Source organism: Balaenoptera physalus (assembly GCF_965194825.1).
Source record: "Balaenoptera physalus genome assembly, chromosome: 2".
NCBI classification, from domain to species: domain Eukaryota; kingdom Metazoa; phylum Chordata; class Mammalia; order Artiodactyla; family Balaenopteridae; genus Balaenoptera; species Balaenoptera physalus.
This window is the reverse complement of record NC_138883.1, coordinates 163,548,038-163,567,701: the sequence shown is the minus strand read 5'-3', so window position 1 is coordinate 163,567,701 and position 19,664 is coordinate 163,548,038. Positions and strand designations below refer to the sequence as shown.

The window sequence follows — 19,664 nt, the reverse complement described above, 5'->3', positions numbered from 1 at the left end:
ATTACAACAAAGTAAGATCCACCTTATGGTGTCAGGTTCAGGATAGGTTTCCAACCTCTGGTACATGCTCTTCTGTAACTAGCTTTCATTCACAAAACACTGGACACATAATTTGACCCAAGTCAGCAATCCTCCTTAACCCCTTTTTCAATATGAATTTTTCTTTAATAACTTTCATGTATTAAAACAAAATAGATGAATGTTATTCCTCTCCTTTGACCTAGTTAGTACTTTCTAAATCCCGCCAAATGTCCAAATCACATAAAAACTCAAATGGAATGGAATGCAGTCCCAGTGCTGGTACTGCTGCAGATTTACCCATTTCCCCCTCCCCAGCTACAAGGTGTACATAGTAAGAGGACCTGATAGGCAGTTTTTCTTAGACCACAGAATATCTTGTTACTCTTCTACATCTTTGATGTCTACTTGATTTACATAGCCTTAAAAATGGCATTAAACATTCTTGAGAGAGTCAAAGAATTTCTGCCTTGTAGTAACTTTCCGTGATGCGGGACCATGGTTTGTCTCTTGACCAGTGGGGAAAAAGTGCCACGTTCCACTCATAGGTATATCCTTACAGTATGAGTGTCCTCTTAGTATAATCTTGGCAGTTATATCATTTAGTTGAACTCCCCAAGATGATTAAAGTTTGTATGGGACAGTGCATTGTGTATGAAAAGCATTGGTTAAGGAATTATGGGGCATCAGCTTGTACTCAGTTTTGCATTATCTTGGTGTGTGTTCTCAATCAAATCACAAAACATCTCTAAGCTTCAATATCATGAGGCTTATATGATTGCTAAGAGCCCTTCAAATTCTAATGTTTTATGATTGTGCAATGCAGACATACTATTTCTCTTCTGTAATACAAGTACTAATTAAGTTAGTACTACACACAGGCATAAAGACACACATACATGTGTGTTAATGGTTACCTTACAATGTGTTTTGAAATTTGTTTTCTATCTATAGAGACTGGTATAGAACGCATGAGAGATACTGTTGGAAGAGAAAAAGCAGTTGGTGAAATCAAGACACATCATCAGAGTCACCCTGGTAAGAAAAAGAATTTTCCAAGTCTAATATTTATGGTTTATGTCTTCTCTGGGATTTAATTAACTATGAATCATTAACAGTAACTGTATGTTAGTATTAATGGGCAGTAATCTTCATGAATTTCCTCTTATAATTAGTTAAACTCTAGTATTTACTATCAATGGAAATTTAACTGGATATTTTTTAGTTGTAATCCCATCCATTTGGAAAGTAATCCATATAATCCAATGCTCTAATGACCTTAGAATATGCTTGGTTTAAGTATTTATAGCTGCGATTCTACTCACTTTCTTGCTGGCTTAGAAAGGAATATTGCTTTGATATTGAAAAAGCAAAAAAGCTAGTTGATGAGTGGTATAAGAAGAGGAATATAACAGTTATTTCACTGATTACCAATTTCCTCTACATAATTAAGTTGGCGTGTAAATTTATATCTCTACTAGAGTGGAGTTCTCTAGCTGAGTTTTATTATTCACAGATTAGTGCTTTAGTCCTGGAGTAACAGGGTTCGATACATTTCTCTTTGTTGCAAGAAATACTGTCGTTATGAACTTTTTACAGAATTGATGCTGAAAGCTAGCCTTGGAAAGTAACTGAATCCTCAGATATAAGCACCAAAATATGTGTTTTCACTGAAATTTAAGGCAAGATTTCTGAAACTTTGCTTTTGAATGCTTTTTTTTATTATATTCTCGCTTTTATTCCTGTAAAAAAGTAGTGTTATAAATGAATTAAATAAATATTACTTGCTCCAACAGCTTTTAACTGGGGAAAAGCTGGTGGTGTAAAAATGAAATTGTTGGAACCAAGCAGTTAAATTTGGTGTATTACGATAAGCCATTTTTCCATGTCTTTAATTTTCAGAGTATTTTTGGTTAGGTTCTTTCAATTAATTTTTGCTTCAGTGTTGCTTATTAATAGGAGTCCTTGTCAGTTTTGAATAACAGCCTTAGACACAGCAATAAAGTGCTTTCATTTACATCCGTTCAATTCTGGGACGAAGTGAGAGAGTGGCATGGACTTTTATATACTACCAAATGTAAAATAGATCGCTAGTGGGAAGCAGCCGCATAGCACAGGGAGATCAGCTTGGTGCTTTGTGACCACCTAGAGGGGTAGGATAGGGAGGGTGGGAGGGAGACACAACAGGGAGGAAATATGGGGATATATGTGTATGTATAGCTGATTCACTTTGTTATGAAGCAGAAACTAACACACCATTGTAAAGCAATTATACTCCAATAAAGATGTTTAAAAATAAAATACAAAAAAAAGTCATGCCTTTTAACAATAAAATTAATTATTTTATATTTATTAATGGTAAATTTATAATTAAACACTAAATAAAATTTGAAAGACAGAAACTGCTATGAGGAAAGGAGTTTAAATGAAGGTACTGATCAAATACAAAAATGAAAAAGTGTTTTGTCCCACCTCACCAGGTACATCCCTCCCATATGAATGTGTTTTTAATATACACAGGAGAGTTATATTTATTACGAAAAACTCTCTAGGATGACTTAAATTTGCGGAAGACTTTGTATTTTATGGAAAAAGTCCTAGTTAAGGAACTATGAGGCCTCAGTTTATGAGTCAGTTTTGTCATTACCTGGATATATGGTCTTGGTAAAATCACTAAGCATTTCTAAGCCTCAATATAATGAGGTTTATACAACTGCTAATGGCTCTTCCAATTCTAAGGTATTATGTCTGCAGTCCAGACATTTCATTATAATGCTTCTTCTATAATAAAAAGATGTAATTAAAGGATACATACATTCTACACACACACAAACATACACATGTTAATATTTAGCTTACAAAAGTATTTTGAAACTGTTTATTTCTATAGAGACTGATACAGAACGCTTCCCAAGTTTTGTTGGAAGAAGTATTATGAAGGGTGAATTCAAGACACAACCCAAGAGTCATCTTGGTAAGAACAAGAATATTTCACGCCTATTTCCTGTTTTTTATCTTCTCTGAAGTTTATTTAACTTTGGATCTTTAGTGACTACAGTACCTATATGCTATTATTACAGGATAAAACGTCTTCACAAATTCCCTCCTATAATTACTGGAATTCTAGCAGTTGCTATCCATGGAGAATTAGCTGCATATTTTTAATTTTAGAATTCATTCAATTAAAAAATTGATCCATAAAAATTGAATGATACAGTGAGCTTGGAACATGCTTGATGGAAACATTTCAAGTGCTGTTCTACTCACTTTCTTTTTCAGGCTAGAAGTATAGTTGCTTTGTATTTGCAAATGCAGAAAGGCTATTTTATGAATGGGGTTAAAAGAGGGATTTAGCAGATAGTTATTTCATTGGTTACTAATTCCCTCTATATAATTAAAATATCAGACACATTTTCAATATCTCATGTGAAGTAGACACCTTTAGTTCTGTTATATAGTTTATAGTTCACACTATTGCCCCTTGTGTTGGCATAACAGTGTTTAACACACTTCTTCTCGATTGCTGTCATACCAAAGGAGGCAGAGAGCTTAACAGAAAAATAAGGGAAAGAGACAGTCAACAGAATCCTTTTTAAAACAACTGTCATTGAAAATGGTAGAGTAATAACCCTGAGCTCACCTTAGCTCATGGGCATAGCAAAATTACAACTATTTACAGAACAACCATTGATGTAAAAGACTGGAACCTACCAAGAAAGGTCTTCTAGAACTAAGGATATAAAAAAGGGGCCACAGCAAGGCAGGTAGTAGGGGTAGAGTCACAGTATAGTCAGGTCCCTGGCTTGGGCAACTCATGAATGGGAGAATAATTACAGTTGCAGAGATTCTCCCCAACGAGTAAGGGGTCTGAGCCCCACATCAGTCTGCCCAGTCTGGAGGTTCTGCAACAAGAAGATGAGTCCCCAGAACATTTGACTTTAAGGCCAGTGGGGCTTGCTTTTAGGAGTTCCAGAGGGCTCTGCGAAATAGAGGCTTCACTCTCCAAGGGCACACACAACATCTCACATGCTTCAGGATCCAGCATAGAAGCAGTAATTTAAAGGATTTGGGGTCGAACCTACCTGCTAATCTTGAAGAGTCTCCCTAGGGACATAGACACTGACAGTAGCCATTCTTGAGAGCTCGTTCTACCACTGGTGCTGCAGCACCATTTTGGAATCCACCCCACCAACAACAACCAACCTGTAGGCACCAGTACTGGGAAGCCTCAGGCCAAGCAACTAACTGGGCAGTGACACAGCCCAACCCATCAGAAGAGAGACTGCTTTAAGACTTTCTGAGCCCAAAGCCACCCCTGGACACATACCTGCACACCAGAGGGTCTAGGACCTGGCACCACACACCAATGTGCAGGCAGTAGACCCAGGACCCCCAGGGCCCTGCAGCCAGAGACCCAGGTCCACCCACCAGTGGGCAGGCACCAGCCTCAGAATCACTGACTCCACCCACCAATAAGCTTGCTCTAGCTTCAGGACCAGCCTCTCCAACTAGCGGAGGGACACCAGCCCCAAGGCAATGACATCTCTGCTATAGCTTCACCCACCAGTGGGTGGACACCAGATGCAGGAAAATGCATCCCTGCAGCCTGCAGACTCAGCCCACCCACCAGAAGGCCAGAACCATCTCTGAGATTGGCTGAGCCATGCCCCACCTGCTGACAAGGCAACACAAGCTTTGGGACCCATGGACCCCACTGTCAACTGTGTAAGGAACCAGACCCACCCACCAGCAGTCCATTGCCATCTCTGGAAGCCCTCAGCCCTGCAGCCAGACCCCAGGACCTGTCACTGCCTGCCTTTGGGCTGGCACTGTCCCTTGGATCTGGTTTCATCCATTGGTGGGCTGGCCCCAGCCTCAGGATCTCCTAGACCTGACTCCATCCACCAGTGATACAGAACTAACCCCGGGGCTCCCCAGGGTTCTACAGCCAGCCACCTTGTGACCCAACCCTGCCAACCAGTGGCCGGCAGCCTCCACACAGGAAGGTCCTGGCAAACAACCAGACTGGGGGCCAACCAAGCCAACCAGGCCACCCATAGCCGTCAGCTTGCCACAACAGAAGGACCCGCACAGCACATATAGGGGTACTCCTAGAGGATATAGCTCTGATGATGAGAGAGCAGTGTATTGCTGGGATTCATAGGAAGTCTCTTGCAAAAGACCTCTTCTCCAAGGTTGGGAAATGTAACCAACCGCCCAGATACATAGAAATATAAACATTAAGTTAGACAAAATGAATCGACAGAGGAAGATGGTCCAAATGAAGGAATAAGATACAACCCCAGAAGAAGAGCTAAGTGAAGTAGAGATAGACAACTACCCAACAACGAATTCAGGGTGATGATCCCAAACAACTTGGGAGAAGAATGGATGGACAGAGTGAGAAATTAGAAGTTTTTAACAAGGAGTTGGAAAATATAAAGAACCACTAAACAGAGATGAAGAATACAATAACTGAAATGAAAAATACACTAGGAGGAATCAGCAGTAGACTAAATGGTACAGAGGAACAGATCAGTGGGCTGGAGGACAGAGTAGTGGAAATCACTGATGCTTAGCAGAAAAAAAAGAATGGAAAGAAATGAAGACTGTTAAAGAGACTTCTGGGACAACATCAAGCATATTAACATTCACATTAGAGGGGTCCCAGAAGAAGAAGAGAGAAAAAAGTTGACAGAGAACATATTTAGACATAATAGCTGAAAATGTCCCTAACTAGGGAGATGAAAAAATCCCAGTCCAGAAAGAACAGAGTCCCAATCCAAAGAGGAACACACCAAGACACATTGTAATTTAAAACGCAAAAATTAAAGCTAAAGAGAGAATATTAAAAGCAGCAAGGGAAAAGCAACAAGTTACATACAAGGGAACACCCATAAGGCTATCAGCTGACTTTTCAGCAGAAACTTTGCAGGCAGAAGGCAGTGGCAAGATATATTTAAACTGATGAAAGGGAAGAACCTAGAACCAAGAATACTCTATCCAGCAAAGCTCTCATTCACATTTCATGGAGAGATCAAAAGCTTTACAGGCAAGCAAAAGCTGAAAGAGTTCCACACCACCAAGCCAGGTTTACCAGAAATGTTAAAGGGACATCTCTAAGCAAAAAAGAAAAGGCCACAACTATAAACATGAAAATTATGAAAGGAAAAGCTCATCAGTAAAAGCAAATATATAGTAAAAGTAGAAAATCAACCATATGCAAAGCTCATAGGAAGGATTAAAGACAAAAATGGTAAAGTCATCTATAACCACGATAAGAAGTTAACAGATACACAAAATAATTAGATGTAAATTATGTCAAAAATAGTAATCATGAGGGAAGGAGAGTACAAATGAAGCATAGTTAAAATGTGTTTGAAATTAAGAGATGGAACTTCAGATAGATAGATAGATAGATATCTGTATATAAACCTCATGGTAACCACAACCAAAAATTCTGTAATAGATACACAAAGAAGAGAAAGTAATCCAAACATAACACTAAAGATAGTCATCAAATCACAAAAGAACAAAAGAAGAAGGGAACAAAAAGACCTAGAAAAACAACCCAAAAGCTATTAACAAAACTACTATTACTATTCTTATGGCAATAAGAACACACATATCAATAATTACATTTAAATGAGCTAAATGCTCCAATCAAAAGACATGGAGTTGCTGAATGAATACAAAACCAAGACCTTTATATATGCTACCTAAAAGAGACTCACTTCTGATCTAAAGACACAGACTGAAAGTGAAGAGATTGAAAAAGTCATTCCAGGCAAATGGAAATCAAAAGAAGGCCCAGGTAGCAATAATTATATCAGACAAAATAGACTTTAAGACAAAGGCTGTAATAAGCGACAAAGAAGGATGTTACATAATGATCAAAGGATCAATCCAAGAAAAAGATGTAACAATTGAAAATATATATGCACTCGACATAGGAGCTCCTTAATAAATAAAGCAAATATTAACAGACATAAAGGGAGAAACAGACAGTTACACAATAATAGTAAGGGACTTTAAAAGCCCACTCAAGTCAACAGACAGATCATCCAAAAAGAAAATCCATAAGGAGACACTGGCCTTAAATGACACATTAGACCATATGGACTTAATAGATAGGTATATAACATTCCATCCAACAGCAGCAGAACACACATTCAAGTCCACATGGAACATTCTCTAGGAATGTTAGGCCACAAAACAAGCCTTGGTAAATTTAAGAAAACTGAAATCATATCAAGTATCTTTTCCCACCACAACACTATGAGACTAGAAATCAACTAAAAGAAAATACTGCAAAAATCACAAACACAGAGAAGCTAAGCAACATGCTACTAAACAACCAATGGATCATGAAGAAATCAAAGAGGAAATCAAAAAATACCTAGAGACAGGTGAACAGAAAATGATCCAAAAATCTATGAGATGCAGCAAAAGCAGTTCTAAAATAAAAAATTATACTGATACAAACAAACCTCAGGAAACATGAAAAATCTCAAATGAACAACTTAACTTACACCTAAAGGAACTAGGAAAAAGATGAACAAACAAAACACAAAGTTAGCAGAAGGAAAGAAATCATAAAGACCAGAGAAGAAATAAATGAAACAGTGACTTAAAAATGGAAAATATCAATGAAACTATAACCTGTTTCTTTGAAAAGATAAACAAAATTGACAGACCTTTAGCCAGATTCATCAAGAGTAAGATGCAGGGCCCAAATCAATAAAATCAGAAATGAAAAAGACGTTACAACCAACACCACAGAAGTGCAACTGATCATGAGACATTACTCGGAAAAACTGTATGACAATAAAACAGACAACCTAAAAGAAATGTACAATCTCCCAAGACTGAACCAGGAATAAAAAGAAAATATGAACAGACCAATTATCAGTAATGAAATTGAACCAGTAATTTAAAAAAATAACCAAAAAACATAAGTCCAAGAACAAGTGGCTTCATAGGGGAATTCTACCAAACATTTAAAGAAGAATTAATACCTATACTTCTCAAAGTATTGCACAAAGTTGCAGAGAAAGGAATGTTTCCAAAGTCATTCTATAAGGCCAGCATCACGTGATACCAAAATGAGACAGAGATATCACAGAACAGAAAATTACATGGGTGAAATTAGATGCAGAAACCCTTAACAAAATATTAGCAAACTGACTCCAACAATACATTTAAATGATCATACACCATGATTAAGTGGGATTTATCCCAGGGATACAAGGATGTTTCAGTGTTTGCAAATCAATCAGTGTGATACATCACATTAACAAATTAAAGAATAAAAACTATATGATTATCTCAATAGATACAGAAAAAGATTTTCACAAAATTCAACATCCATTTATGATAAAAACTCTCCAGAAAGTGGGTATACAAGGAACATGCCTCAACATAATAAAAGCCATATATGGTAATCCCATAGCTAACATTATACTCAACAGTGAAAAGATGAAAGCATTTCCTCTAAGATATGAAACAAGGATGCCCACTATTGCCACTTTTATTCAACATATTATTAGAAGTCTTAGCCACCACAGTCAAACAAGGAAAAGGAATAAAAGGAATCCAAATTAAAAAGGGAAAGTAAAATTGTCACTTTGTAGACAACATGATACTAAACAAAGAGAATCCTAAAAACAGCTACCAAAAAAATACTAGAGCTCAAGGATAAATTCAGTAATTTTCAGGTACAAAATTAATATAGAGAAATATGTTGCAATTCTATACACTAACAACAAACTATCAGAAAGAAATTAAGGAAACAATCTCATTTACAGTTGCATCAAAAAGAATAAAATACTTAGGAATAAACTTACATAAGGAGGTAAAAGACTTGAAATGAGAAAATTATAAGACACTGATGAAAGAAATTGAAGATGACACAAACAGATGGAAAGATATACCATGTTCATGGATTGGAAGAATTAATATTTGTTAAAATGACTGTATTACCCAAGGCAGTCTACAGATTCAGTGCAATCCCTATCAAAGTACCAAAGGCATTCTTAGAATTAGGAGAAATAATTTCAAAATAGTATAGAAACAAAAAAGACCCTGAATAGACAAACAATCTTGAGAAAGAAGAACAGAGATGGTGGTAGCATGCTCCCTAACTTCAGACTATACTACAAGGCTACAATAATCAAAACTGTACGATACTGGTACAAAATCAGACACATAGATCAAAGGAACAGAATAGAGAGCCCAGAAATAACCCCACACACTTATGGCCAATTAATCTATGACAAAGGAGACAAGAATATACAATACAATGGAGAAAAGAGAAGTCTATTCAATAAGTGGTGCTGGGAAAACCGGACAGCTACATGTAAAAGAATGAAATTAGAATATTCTCTAACACCGTGTACAAAACTAAATGCAAAGTGGATTAAAGATCTAAATGTAAGACTGGAAACCATAAAACTTTGGAAGAAAACTTAGGCAGAACACACTTTGACATAAATGGTGGCAATATTCTTTTGGATATGTCTCTTAAAACAAAGAAAACAAAAGCAAAAATAAACAAATGAGAACTAATTGAACTTAAAAGCTTTTCCACAACAAAGGAAACCAGAGACAAAATGAAAAGACATCTTACTGATGGGAGAAAATATTTGCAAATGATATAACTGTTAAGGGGTTAATATCCGAAATATATATACAGCTCATACAACTCAATATCAAAAACATGAACACCCAATTAAAAAGTGGGCAGAAGGGGCTTCCCTGGTGGCGGAGTGGTTGAGAATCTGCCTGCCAATGCAGGGGACACGGGTTCGAGCCCTGGTCTGGGAAGATCCCACATGCCGTGGAGCAACTAGCCCCGTGAGCCACAACTACTGAGCCTGCGCGTCTGGAGCCTGTGCTCCGCAACAAGAGAGGCCACGATAGTGAGAGGCCCGCGCACCGCGATGAAGAGTGGCCCCCGCTTGCCGCAGCTAGAGAAAGCCCTAGCACAGAAACGAAGACCCAACAAAGCCATAAATAAATAAATAAATAATTTAAAAAAAAAAAAAAGTGGGCAGAAGACCTGAATAGACATTTTTCCAAAGAAGACATACAGTTGACCAACAGATGTTTGAAAAGATGCTCAACATCACTACTTAATATACTGATATGCCAATCAAATCACAATATCACTTCACACCTGTCAGAATGGTTATCATCAAAAAGATCACAAATAACAAATGTTGGCAAGAGTGTGGAGAAAAGGGAACCCTTCTACACTGTTGATCAGAAAGTAAATTGGTGTGGCCACTGTGGAAAACAGTATGGAGGTTTCTCAAAAAACTAAAAATAGAGCTACCATATGACCCAGCGGTTCCACTTTGGGGTATATGTCCACAACAAACAAACACAGTAATTCAAAAAGATACATGCACCCGAATGTTCATAGCAGCATTATTTACAATTGCCAACATATAGAAACACCCTAAGCATCCATTAACAGATGAATGGATAAAGAAGATGTACATATGCACACACACAATGGAATACTACTGACCATAAAAAAGAACAAAACTTTGCCTTTTGCAGCAACATAGATAGACTTAGAGGGCATTATGCTAAGTGAAGTAAGTCAGACAAAGACAAATACTGTATGATATCACTTATACATGGAATCTAAAAAATACAACAAACTAGTGAATATAACAAAAAAGCAGATTCACAGATATAGAGAACAAACTAGTGGTTACCAGTGGAGAGAAAATGGTGGAGGAGCAAGATAAGGGTAGGGGATTAAGAAGTACAATCTACTATATTTAAAATAAATAAGCTATAAGGATGTATTGTAGTGCACAGGGAATATAGCCAATATTGTATAATAACTATAAATGGAGTTAACTTTTAAAAAATGTGAGTCACTATGTTGTACACCTGAAACTTGTATAATATTGTAAATCAAATATGCCTCAATAAAAAATTTTTTAAAAACTGTCATCCAAAGGTGATTGCATACATGCCCAAGGCTGTGCCCACAGAGGAGCAACATTAGAAGCTGCACACTGCAGGGAAGGAGACTTCAGTAGGACAGAAGATAGTGTAGCCCAGTCACTAAATAATTAATCAGGCAAACAACAACAAGCCTTCAAAGGGGATGGGAGCTCAGTATCCAGATTTCCTACAGTATATTAGATACACTGCCCCCCCTCAAAATATGAGACATGCAAAAAAACAGTAAAGTATGAACTAAGGAAAAAAAGCAGACCACAGTGTGGTTCCAGATGTAAGATACTATAAAACAGTTATAAATATTTTTGAAGAATTAAAGAAACCCATGCTTAAAACAGAAAGGAATATTATGACAATGTCTAATCAAATAGAGAATATTAACAAAGAGATAGAAATTATTTTTGTTAAAAAAACACAGTGATAACTGTGGAGTTGAGAGTACAATAACTATAAGGAAAAATTCACTAGAGGGGTCCAGGAGTAGATTTGATTGTCAAAAGAAAGAATCTCCACACTTAATGACTACAGAAGAAGTAGAGCTGAGAGAAAAAGGGGCAGAAAAAATATTTGAAGTAATTATGGCTGACAGTTTGGAAGCACATTTGATGATGAATATGAATCTGGATATCCAAGCCAAATGAAGTCTAAGAATAAGCACAAAGAAATCTACAACCAGATACATCAAGTAAAAGTAATGGAAGACAAAGACAGAAACTCTCGAATGTCACAAAGGGAAAGCAACACATCATAAAAAAAGAGAACCCTGGTAAGATTAACAGCTTACTTAGCATCAGAAACTATGAAGCCCAGGGGCTTCCCTGGTGGTTCAGTGGTTAAGACTCTGCACTTCCATGCTTCCACTGCAGGGGGGCACGGGTTCAATCTCTGGTCAGGGAAGTCCTGCATGCTGTGAGGTGTGGCCAAAAAAAGAAAGAAACTATGTAGCCCAGAAGGCAGTGGGATGCCATATTAAAATGCTGAAGGAAGAAATTGTCACCATGAACTTTTTCTTTCAAAAGTGAAGGTGAGATAAACAGATTCCCAAATAAATAAACACTGAGAAACTGTTTGTTAGCAGACCTGCCTTATGAGAAATAATAATGAGAGTTCTTCAGGCTGAAAGCAGTGGACCTTAGGCAGTGATTTTAATCCGTTCCAAAAAAGAGCATGCGTTAAAAGAATTCTGTAATTCCAAAATCTGAATATACCAGTCACTAGTACAGAGATTGAAACAGTAATTAAAAACCTCCCAAAAAACAAAAGTCCAGGAACAGACTGCTTCACAAGTGAATTCTACCAAACATTCAAAGATTTAATACCCAATCCTTCTAAAACTGTTTGAAAAAATTGAAGAGGAGGTAACACTTCCATACTCATTTTATGAGGTCAGCATCACCTTGATACCAAAACCAGAAAAATACAACACACACACACGGACACACACACAAAGAACATTATAGGCCAATATCTCTGATGAAGATGGATGCAAAAATCCTCAACAAAATATTGGCAAGCCAAATTCAACAATACATCAAAGGGTCATACAAGTGTGATTTATTCCAGGGATGCAAGGATGGTTCAACACCCACAAATGAATCAGTGTGATACACCACATTAACAAAATAAAGAATAAAAACCACATGATCATCTCAATAGATGCAGAAAGAACATTTGACAAGATTCAACATCCGTTTATTATAAAACTTCTCAATTAAGTGAGTATAGAATGGCCATACCTCAACATAATATATGATAAACCCACAGCTAATGTCATATTCAGTGGTGAAAAATTGAGAGCTATGCCACTAAGGTCAGGAACAATTCAAAGATGCCCACTCTCACCTCTCTTATTCAACATAGTGTTGGAAGTGCTGGCCAGAGCAGTTAGGCAAGAAAAAGAAATAAAAGTCATCCAGATTAGAAAGGAAGAAGTAGAACTGTCTCTATTTGCAGATGACATGGTTTTGTATGTACAAAGCCCTAAAGGCTCCACCAAAAAACTATTGGAAATAATAAACAAATACAGTAAAGGATATAAAATCAGTATACAAAAATCTGTTCCATTTCTATATGCTAACAGTGGACTAGCAGAAAGAGATATTAACAAAAACAATCCCATTTACAGTCTCAACAAAAGGCAGAAAAAGCCTAGGAATCAATTTAACCAAGAAGGTGAAAAGACTTATACTGAAAACTATAAGACACTGTTAAAATAAATTGAAGAAGACACCAACAATGGAAAGATATTCCATCCTCATGAATTAGAAGAATTAACATTGTAAAAACTGTCCATATTACTTAAAGCAATCCACAGATTCAGTGTAATCCCTATCAAAATCCCAAGGACATTTTTCACAGACACAGAGCAAAAAATTCTAAAATTTCTATGGAACCGCAAAAGACTCCTCCAAAATAGCCAAAGCAATCCTGAGAAAAAATAACAAAGCTGGAAGTATCATACTCCCTGGTTTCAAACTATATTAGAAAGCCATAGTAATATAAAACAGCCTGGTGTTGGCAGAAAAATAGATATAAAGATCAGTGAAGCAGAACTGAGAGCCCAGAAATAAACCTATGCATATATAGACAATTAATTTAGGACAAAGGAATAAAGAACATACAATGGAGAAATGATAGTCTCTTCAATAAATGATATTGTGACTACTGGACAGCCACATGGCAAGAAAAGTGAAACTAGACTACTATCTCACACCATACAGAAAAATTAACTCAAGATGAATTAAAGACTTGAATGTAAGACCTGAAACCATAATCTCTAGAAGAAAACATAGGCAGTATGCTCTTTGACATCAGTCTTAGCAATATCTATTTGTGTCTCCTCAAGCAAGGGAAACAAAAGCAAAAATGAAAAAATGAGGTTGCATCAAACTGAAAAGCTTCTGCACAGCAAGGAAACTATCAATAAAATGAAAAGACAACCTAATGGGAGATATATGGGAGATATATTTGCAAATGATATATCTGACAAGGGATAAATATCCAAAAAACATAAAGAACTCATACAATTCAAAAACAAAAAAGCTAACAACGCCATTAAAAAAATGAGCTGAACAGAAGGAGCTGAACAGAAATTTTTCCAAGAAGACATGCAGATGGCCAACAGGCACAAGAAAAGATGTTCACTATTACTATTAAGGAAACGCAAATCAAAACTACGAAGAGATGCTACCTAACACTTGTCAGAATAGCCATTATCAAAAAGACAAAAAGTATTGGAGAGGATGTGGAGAAAAGGGAACCTTAATACACTGTTGGTGAGAATGTAAAAAAGATGTGGTATGTGTATATACAATGGAATACTACTCATCCGTAAAAGATGAAATCTTGCATATGCAACAACATGGAGGAACCCATAATACCCTTGATGGTGTTATGCTAAGTGAGATAAGTCAGACAGAGAAAGACAAATACGTACCACATTATTTCACTCATATGTGGAATTTTAAAAGTTAACCATGTTTTACTTTAATAATCATAAGAAACAATAAGGTGTTTCACTTGGGAAACAGAAAACAAACCTGAAACAAAAGTAGTGCTCTGAAGTTCTAGACCCACAAGTAATTAGAGCAGCCTTGATGGCCAAGGTATAAACTGTTTTTACACAGTAACCTAAACTATAGTCTGAAGAGCAAGACTCTTGGGTTGTATTCTCTTTTGTTCCATCCTGCTTTCTCCTTCCCTTTTGCAGCTTTCCATAAGCAACCATATTTTTTCAGTTTTTTCTCCTTCTTTGTGAAACAAAATATATGTTCCCAATGTACTTTATGGCTATTGCATGAACAAGTTCATGTAAAAAATAGAACTAAATGGATTAAAGTTTAAAAAAGGAATTCTGTACTTCAAAAGACAAGATGAATGCATATTTTGTGTCCTTTCTTCTCTTAATTGATTTTAAAGGCAATTGTATAGAACAATATGTATATCATTGTATTGTCGGGCCTATAAAAATATGGAAAAGTGATATATTCTGTAGTAGCTGTGCAAAGGAGATGTATGAGGATGGTGATGTATTTGAGTAAAAAATGATAGCAGATGTTAACTCGAATCCGCAGGAACAAATGAAGAGAACCAGAAATTGTAAACAAGAAGGTTAATATAACAAACACTGTAAATATATACTTGCTCTTCTTTCTTCTGTCAGCTTCTTTCAAGGGCATAGAGTTATATAAAGAAATAATTATTACAAACTGTTTTATATGTAAAGGTATAATATGTATAACAATAGCACAAAAATGGGGAAGAGATAACAGAGCTATATAGGAGTAATATTTCTATATGTAATTGGAATTTAATAATATAAATCTGAAGTAGACTCAAATTGACTGTGGTTATGGTTACACAACTCTGAATATAATTTTTAATGAAACCATTGATTTGGACACGCTTTAAGTGGATGAATATTATGGTATGTTATATATTTTAAAAATAGCTTAGTGAACTGCAAAAATTAAGAGATTTTTAAAAGATTTAAAGCAATGGGAGGATACCGTGAAGGAGAGAAATTGTGACTCTTACTCGATTAAAGATTTCTCTAGTGCATACCTTTAATTCCTAGTGCTTAACCCAATCTTCCCTCAAATGCTGTTCTGATTGTCTCCCTGCTTATCTGAGGATCCTCTGCTTTCTTGATTCAAATGACTCCATTCACCTTAGTTATATCTGTTGAAGAAAGACTGGAGTGGCTAAAATATATGTGCTAATATTCCCTAATTTTGTGTGGCTATAGATTTTATTACTTTCACAAAATGTTGTTATTTATTGAAAACTTGCCTGCCTAATCTGATGCATCTTTGTTTATTTTGTTAATGATGCCCCAGGTGGTATCCTCTCTGTGAAGAATGCAATATGGTACATTTGGGCTGCCAAAATCATAGTGTGACCTTTTACATTTATTCATGGGCTCAGAACTTTTTTCAAAGCAGTCTTCTACTAGACAATGTCAGGATCATGACAGGTTTCCAACTCCATTTACATGCTCTACTAGAACCAACTTCATGCACTAAACTTTTAACCCAGGGAAACAGGCATTCAAACAGAGCCCTGTTAAAACCACTGTCATCAAAAGGCAACTGTGTGCATGCCCAAGGATGTACCCTTTAGGTCCCCAGTCCTAGTTATCCCTTTCTCAGTGTAAATACCTTTATAATAACTTTCATGTATTTTTCGTGTCATCGAACATAGTTAATCATTGTTAATTATAGCAAAAATTTAGATCACATAAAAGCTCAAATGGAAATGGATCCCATCAGAGTCCTGGTTGTGGTACAAATTTCACCATTTCCTCCTTGCAAGACATAAAGTGTACATGCTCAAGGAATCTCAGAGACACTTTTTCTCAATTCAGTGAATATCACGTTACTCTTTAAATCAGTGATACATACATGATTTACAGTTACGTAGCCTAAAAGGGAATTAAAATTTTCCTGGGTAAGTCAGAGAATTTCTGGCTCATGGTAAGTTACTGTGACCAAGAAGACTATGGTTTACATCTTGTCTTGTCAGGAAAAAAAAAATGTTAGTTCTGCCTCATCGGGTACATCCTTGCAGAATAAGTGTTCTTTTAATATAAATCTGGAAATTATATTGCCATCATAAATTCTCTGGGATGATTTCCACTTATGTAAGAGATAGCATTATATTGAAAAGCACTGGTTAAGGAATTAAGCACTGGTTAAGGAAAAAGTACTGGTTAAGGAATTATAGAAAAGTACTGGTTAAGGAACCTCTAAACTTCAATATAATGTGACTTATATAATTGCTTTATCTGTTCTAATTTAAGGCTTTGTGATTCTCCAAACCAGACATTTCAATAAAACTCATCTTCCGTAATAACAAATGCTAATTAAGTTAGTGCTACACACACACAGACACACACACGTGCAAACACACACATTTGTATGTAAATGGTTACCATGCAAAGTGTTTTGAAATTTGTTCTTTCTACAGGGACTAATGTAGAAGGCTTGACAGATAAAACTAGAAGAGGTGTAATAAAGGGACAATTCAAGATACAATCAATGAATCTCCCTGGTAAGGACAAGAATTTTACAAATCTAAGATTTCAGGTTTCCTTATCTTCTCTGGAGTTTAATTAATTAAGAATCATGAATAACATCAGTATCTATGGTTTATTATTACACGGGCAAAAGTTTTCAAGAACTCCTTCCTTTAATTAGTTGAATTTTTGTATTGAATATCAATGTAAAACTAGCTACATAGTGTTAGTTTTAGAGCTCATTTGTTTAGGAGCTAATCCATAAAAACCAGTCCTTTAATAAACGTAGAATATGCTTGGTACAAATAAATATGCCCAATTACATTCTATTCACTTTCTATTTTCAGCTTAGACAGTTCTCCTGAATTTGCAAATGTAGAAAGGTTAGCTAAGGAATGTGATAAGACGAATATAACAGATGGTTATCAATTCCCTCTTTATTAGACCTGAAGTAACAGTGTTAGACACATTTCTCTATGGTGTTTCTGTGATGTTGAAAGAAGACACCTAAATAGAGAAAAAAGGGAAATAGACATTCAAACAGAGCCCTGTTAAAACCACAAACATCAAGAGGCAGCTGTGTGCATGCCCAAGGATGTGCCCTCTGGGAGCAATGTGCAAGACTTCACACCTCAGGGGAAAGATATGTTAGTAAGATACCTCTGAGAAATCACTGTACACAAACAAGCAAGCAAGCACACTAAACAACAAGCCTCAGAAAGGGAAACAGAAATCAGAGTCCAAAGATGCTATGATATATTATCTTAAATGTCCAGTTATTAGTAAAAAAAAAATTAAGACATGTAAGGAAATAGTAAATTGTGACCCAAGCGCAGGAAAAAGCAGGAAACAAAATATGCTTGCGAGAATCCTAGATGTTGGACTTAGCAGACAATGACTACCTAGTAGTTATTATAAATGTGCTCAAAGAATTAAAGGAAACCTTGCTTTAAGAAGAAAACAAAGATACAATGAGGGTCTTCACTGGTGGTCCAGTGGTTAAGACTTCGCCTTCCAGTGCTGGGGGTGTGGGTTCGATCCCTGGTCGGGAAGCTAAGATCCCACGTGCCTTGCAGCCAAAAAACCAAAACATAAAACAGAAGCAATATTGTAACAAATTCAGTAAAGACTTTAAAAATGGTCCACATCAAAAAAAAAAAAACTTTTAAAAAAAGAAGATACCATGAAAATATTTTGTCAAATAGACATTATCAACTAAAAATAAAAATTAATGTAAAAGAACCCAAAGCAAATTCTGCGGTTGAAATGTACAGTAATGAAATGAAAATATTGCCTAAGGGGTTCAAGAGATTGGATTAGTCTGAAGAAAGAAACAGCAAACTAAAGGTATGGGAATACTAGGAGAACAGAGAGAGAAAGGAGCAGTAAAAATATTTGAAAAGATGGCTGAAAATTGTGAAAACTATTTAATGAAAATTATGAATCTACACATTCAACCTCAGTGAAATTTAAATAGAATAAGCACAGAAGAATCTACAACCAGACCCATCATAGTAAAAATGTTGAGCGACAAGGACAAAGATAAAATCTTGAAAGCAACAAGAGAAAACCAACTGATAGTGTAAAACAGAATCCCAGTAACCTTCATTTAGCAACAGAAGCTATGGAGGCCAGAGGCAGTGGAATGGAATATTGAAATGATGAAAGAAGAATCTGTCAACCAAGAAACTTATATCAGGCAAACTATCTTTCAAAAATGGTGAAATTTCCAAGTAAAAAATTCCGGAGAATCTATTGCTAGCAGACCCACTTTACAAGAAATGCTAAAGGAAGTTTTTCCCACTGAAAGTGAATGATCTCACACAGTAATTTGAATACACAAGAAAGAAATAAAAAATAAACAAAACAAACAAAAAAACATGGCTTAGAATAATTCTAGTATTGCAAAAGACCATATAAATGCATATTTGTCTCTTAACTGATTTAAAAGGCAATTGTATAACACAATAGGTATAAAATGTATTGTTGGGCCTCTAACATATAGACATATAATATATTTCACAAGAGCTGTGCAAAGATGGTGTGAACAAGGATGAATTTAAGTAAGAAAATTACACTAGATGGTAACTTGAGTCCATAGGAACCAATGAAAAGAACCAAAGATTGTAAATAAGAATGCTAATATAACAAACAGTGTAAATATATACCAAACTTGCTCTCTTTTTTTGTCTCTCATCTTCTTTAAAAGTTATAAAGGTTCATAAAGAAATAATTATAAGAACAATTTTAACAATGTCTTTAATTTTATACGTGTAACATGTAATTCAGTAGCACAAAAATGGAGATAAGAGAAACTACATGTCAGTCATGTTTCTACATTTACCTGGAATTTAATTAGTATGAATCTGAAGTTGATTCTAAAATTGACTATGGTGATTGTTACACATTCTATGAATATATTAATAACCATTGATTACACATTTTAAATGGGCATATTGTATAGTATGTTAAATGTTTTTTTAAAAAATAGTTTAGTGAACTCCAAGCAGGATAGGATTTTTTTTTTTAATACTTAAAAGCAGTGGGAGGATGTTGTGAAGGAGCAAAATTGTGGCTCTTAATAGATTAGGTTTCTCCACCCCATATCATTTATTATGCTCCCAGTTTTTAATTCAGTCTGCCCTCA

General features: G+C 35.8%; 1 protein-coding gene and 2 long non-coding RNA genes across 4 annotated transcripts in view; 1 reads left to right on the top strand and 2 right to left on the bottom strand.

The window, feature by feature from the left end:
* Nucleotides 1–19,664, bottom strand: part of LOC309655070 — a 448,619-nt gene that overhangs the window by 346,809 nt on the left and 82,146 nt on the right. The window lies entirely within an intron of this gene.
* LOC309655049 overlaps nucleotides 1–19,664 on the bottom strand; it is a 142,262-nt gene that overhangs the window by 61,723 nt on the left and 60,875 nt on the right. The gene's annotated exons all lie outside the window — the stretch shown is intronic.
* The window catches only part of CCDC7 (coiled-coil domain containing 7), a 326,200-nt gene that overhangs the window by 271,987 nt on the left and 34,549 nt on the right, over nucleotides 1–19,664 (top strand). For both annotated transcript variants that reach the window (XM_082449611.1, XM_082449612.1), the window contains 3 exons: nucleotides 973–1,056; nucleotides 2,909–2,992; nucleotides 16,969–17,052. In XM_082449611.1, the coding sequence (XP_082305737.1) occupies nucleotides 973–1,056; nucleotides 2,909–2,992; nucleotides 16,969–17,052 (252 nt within the window). The remainder of the gene's footprint in view (nucleotides 1–972; nucleotides 1,057–2,908; nucleotides 2,993–16,968; nucleotides 17,053–19,664) is intronic.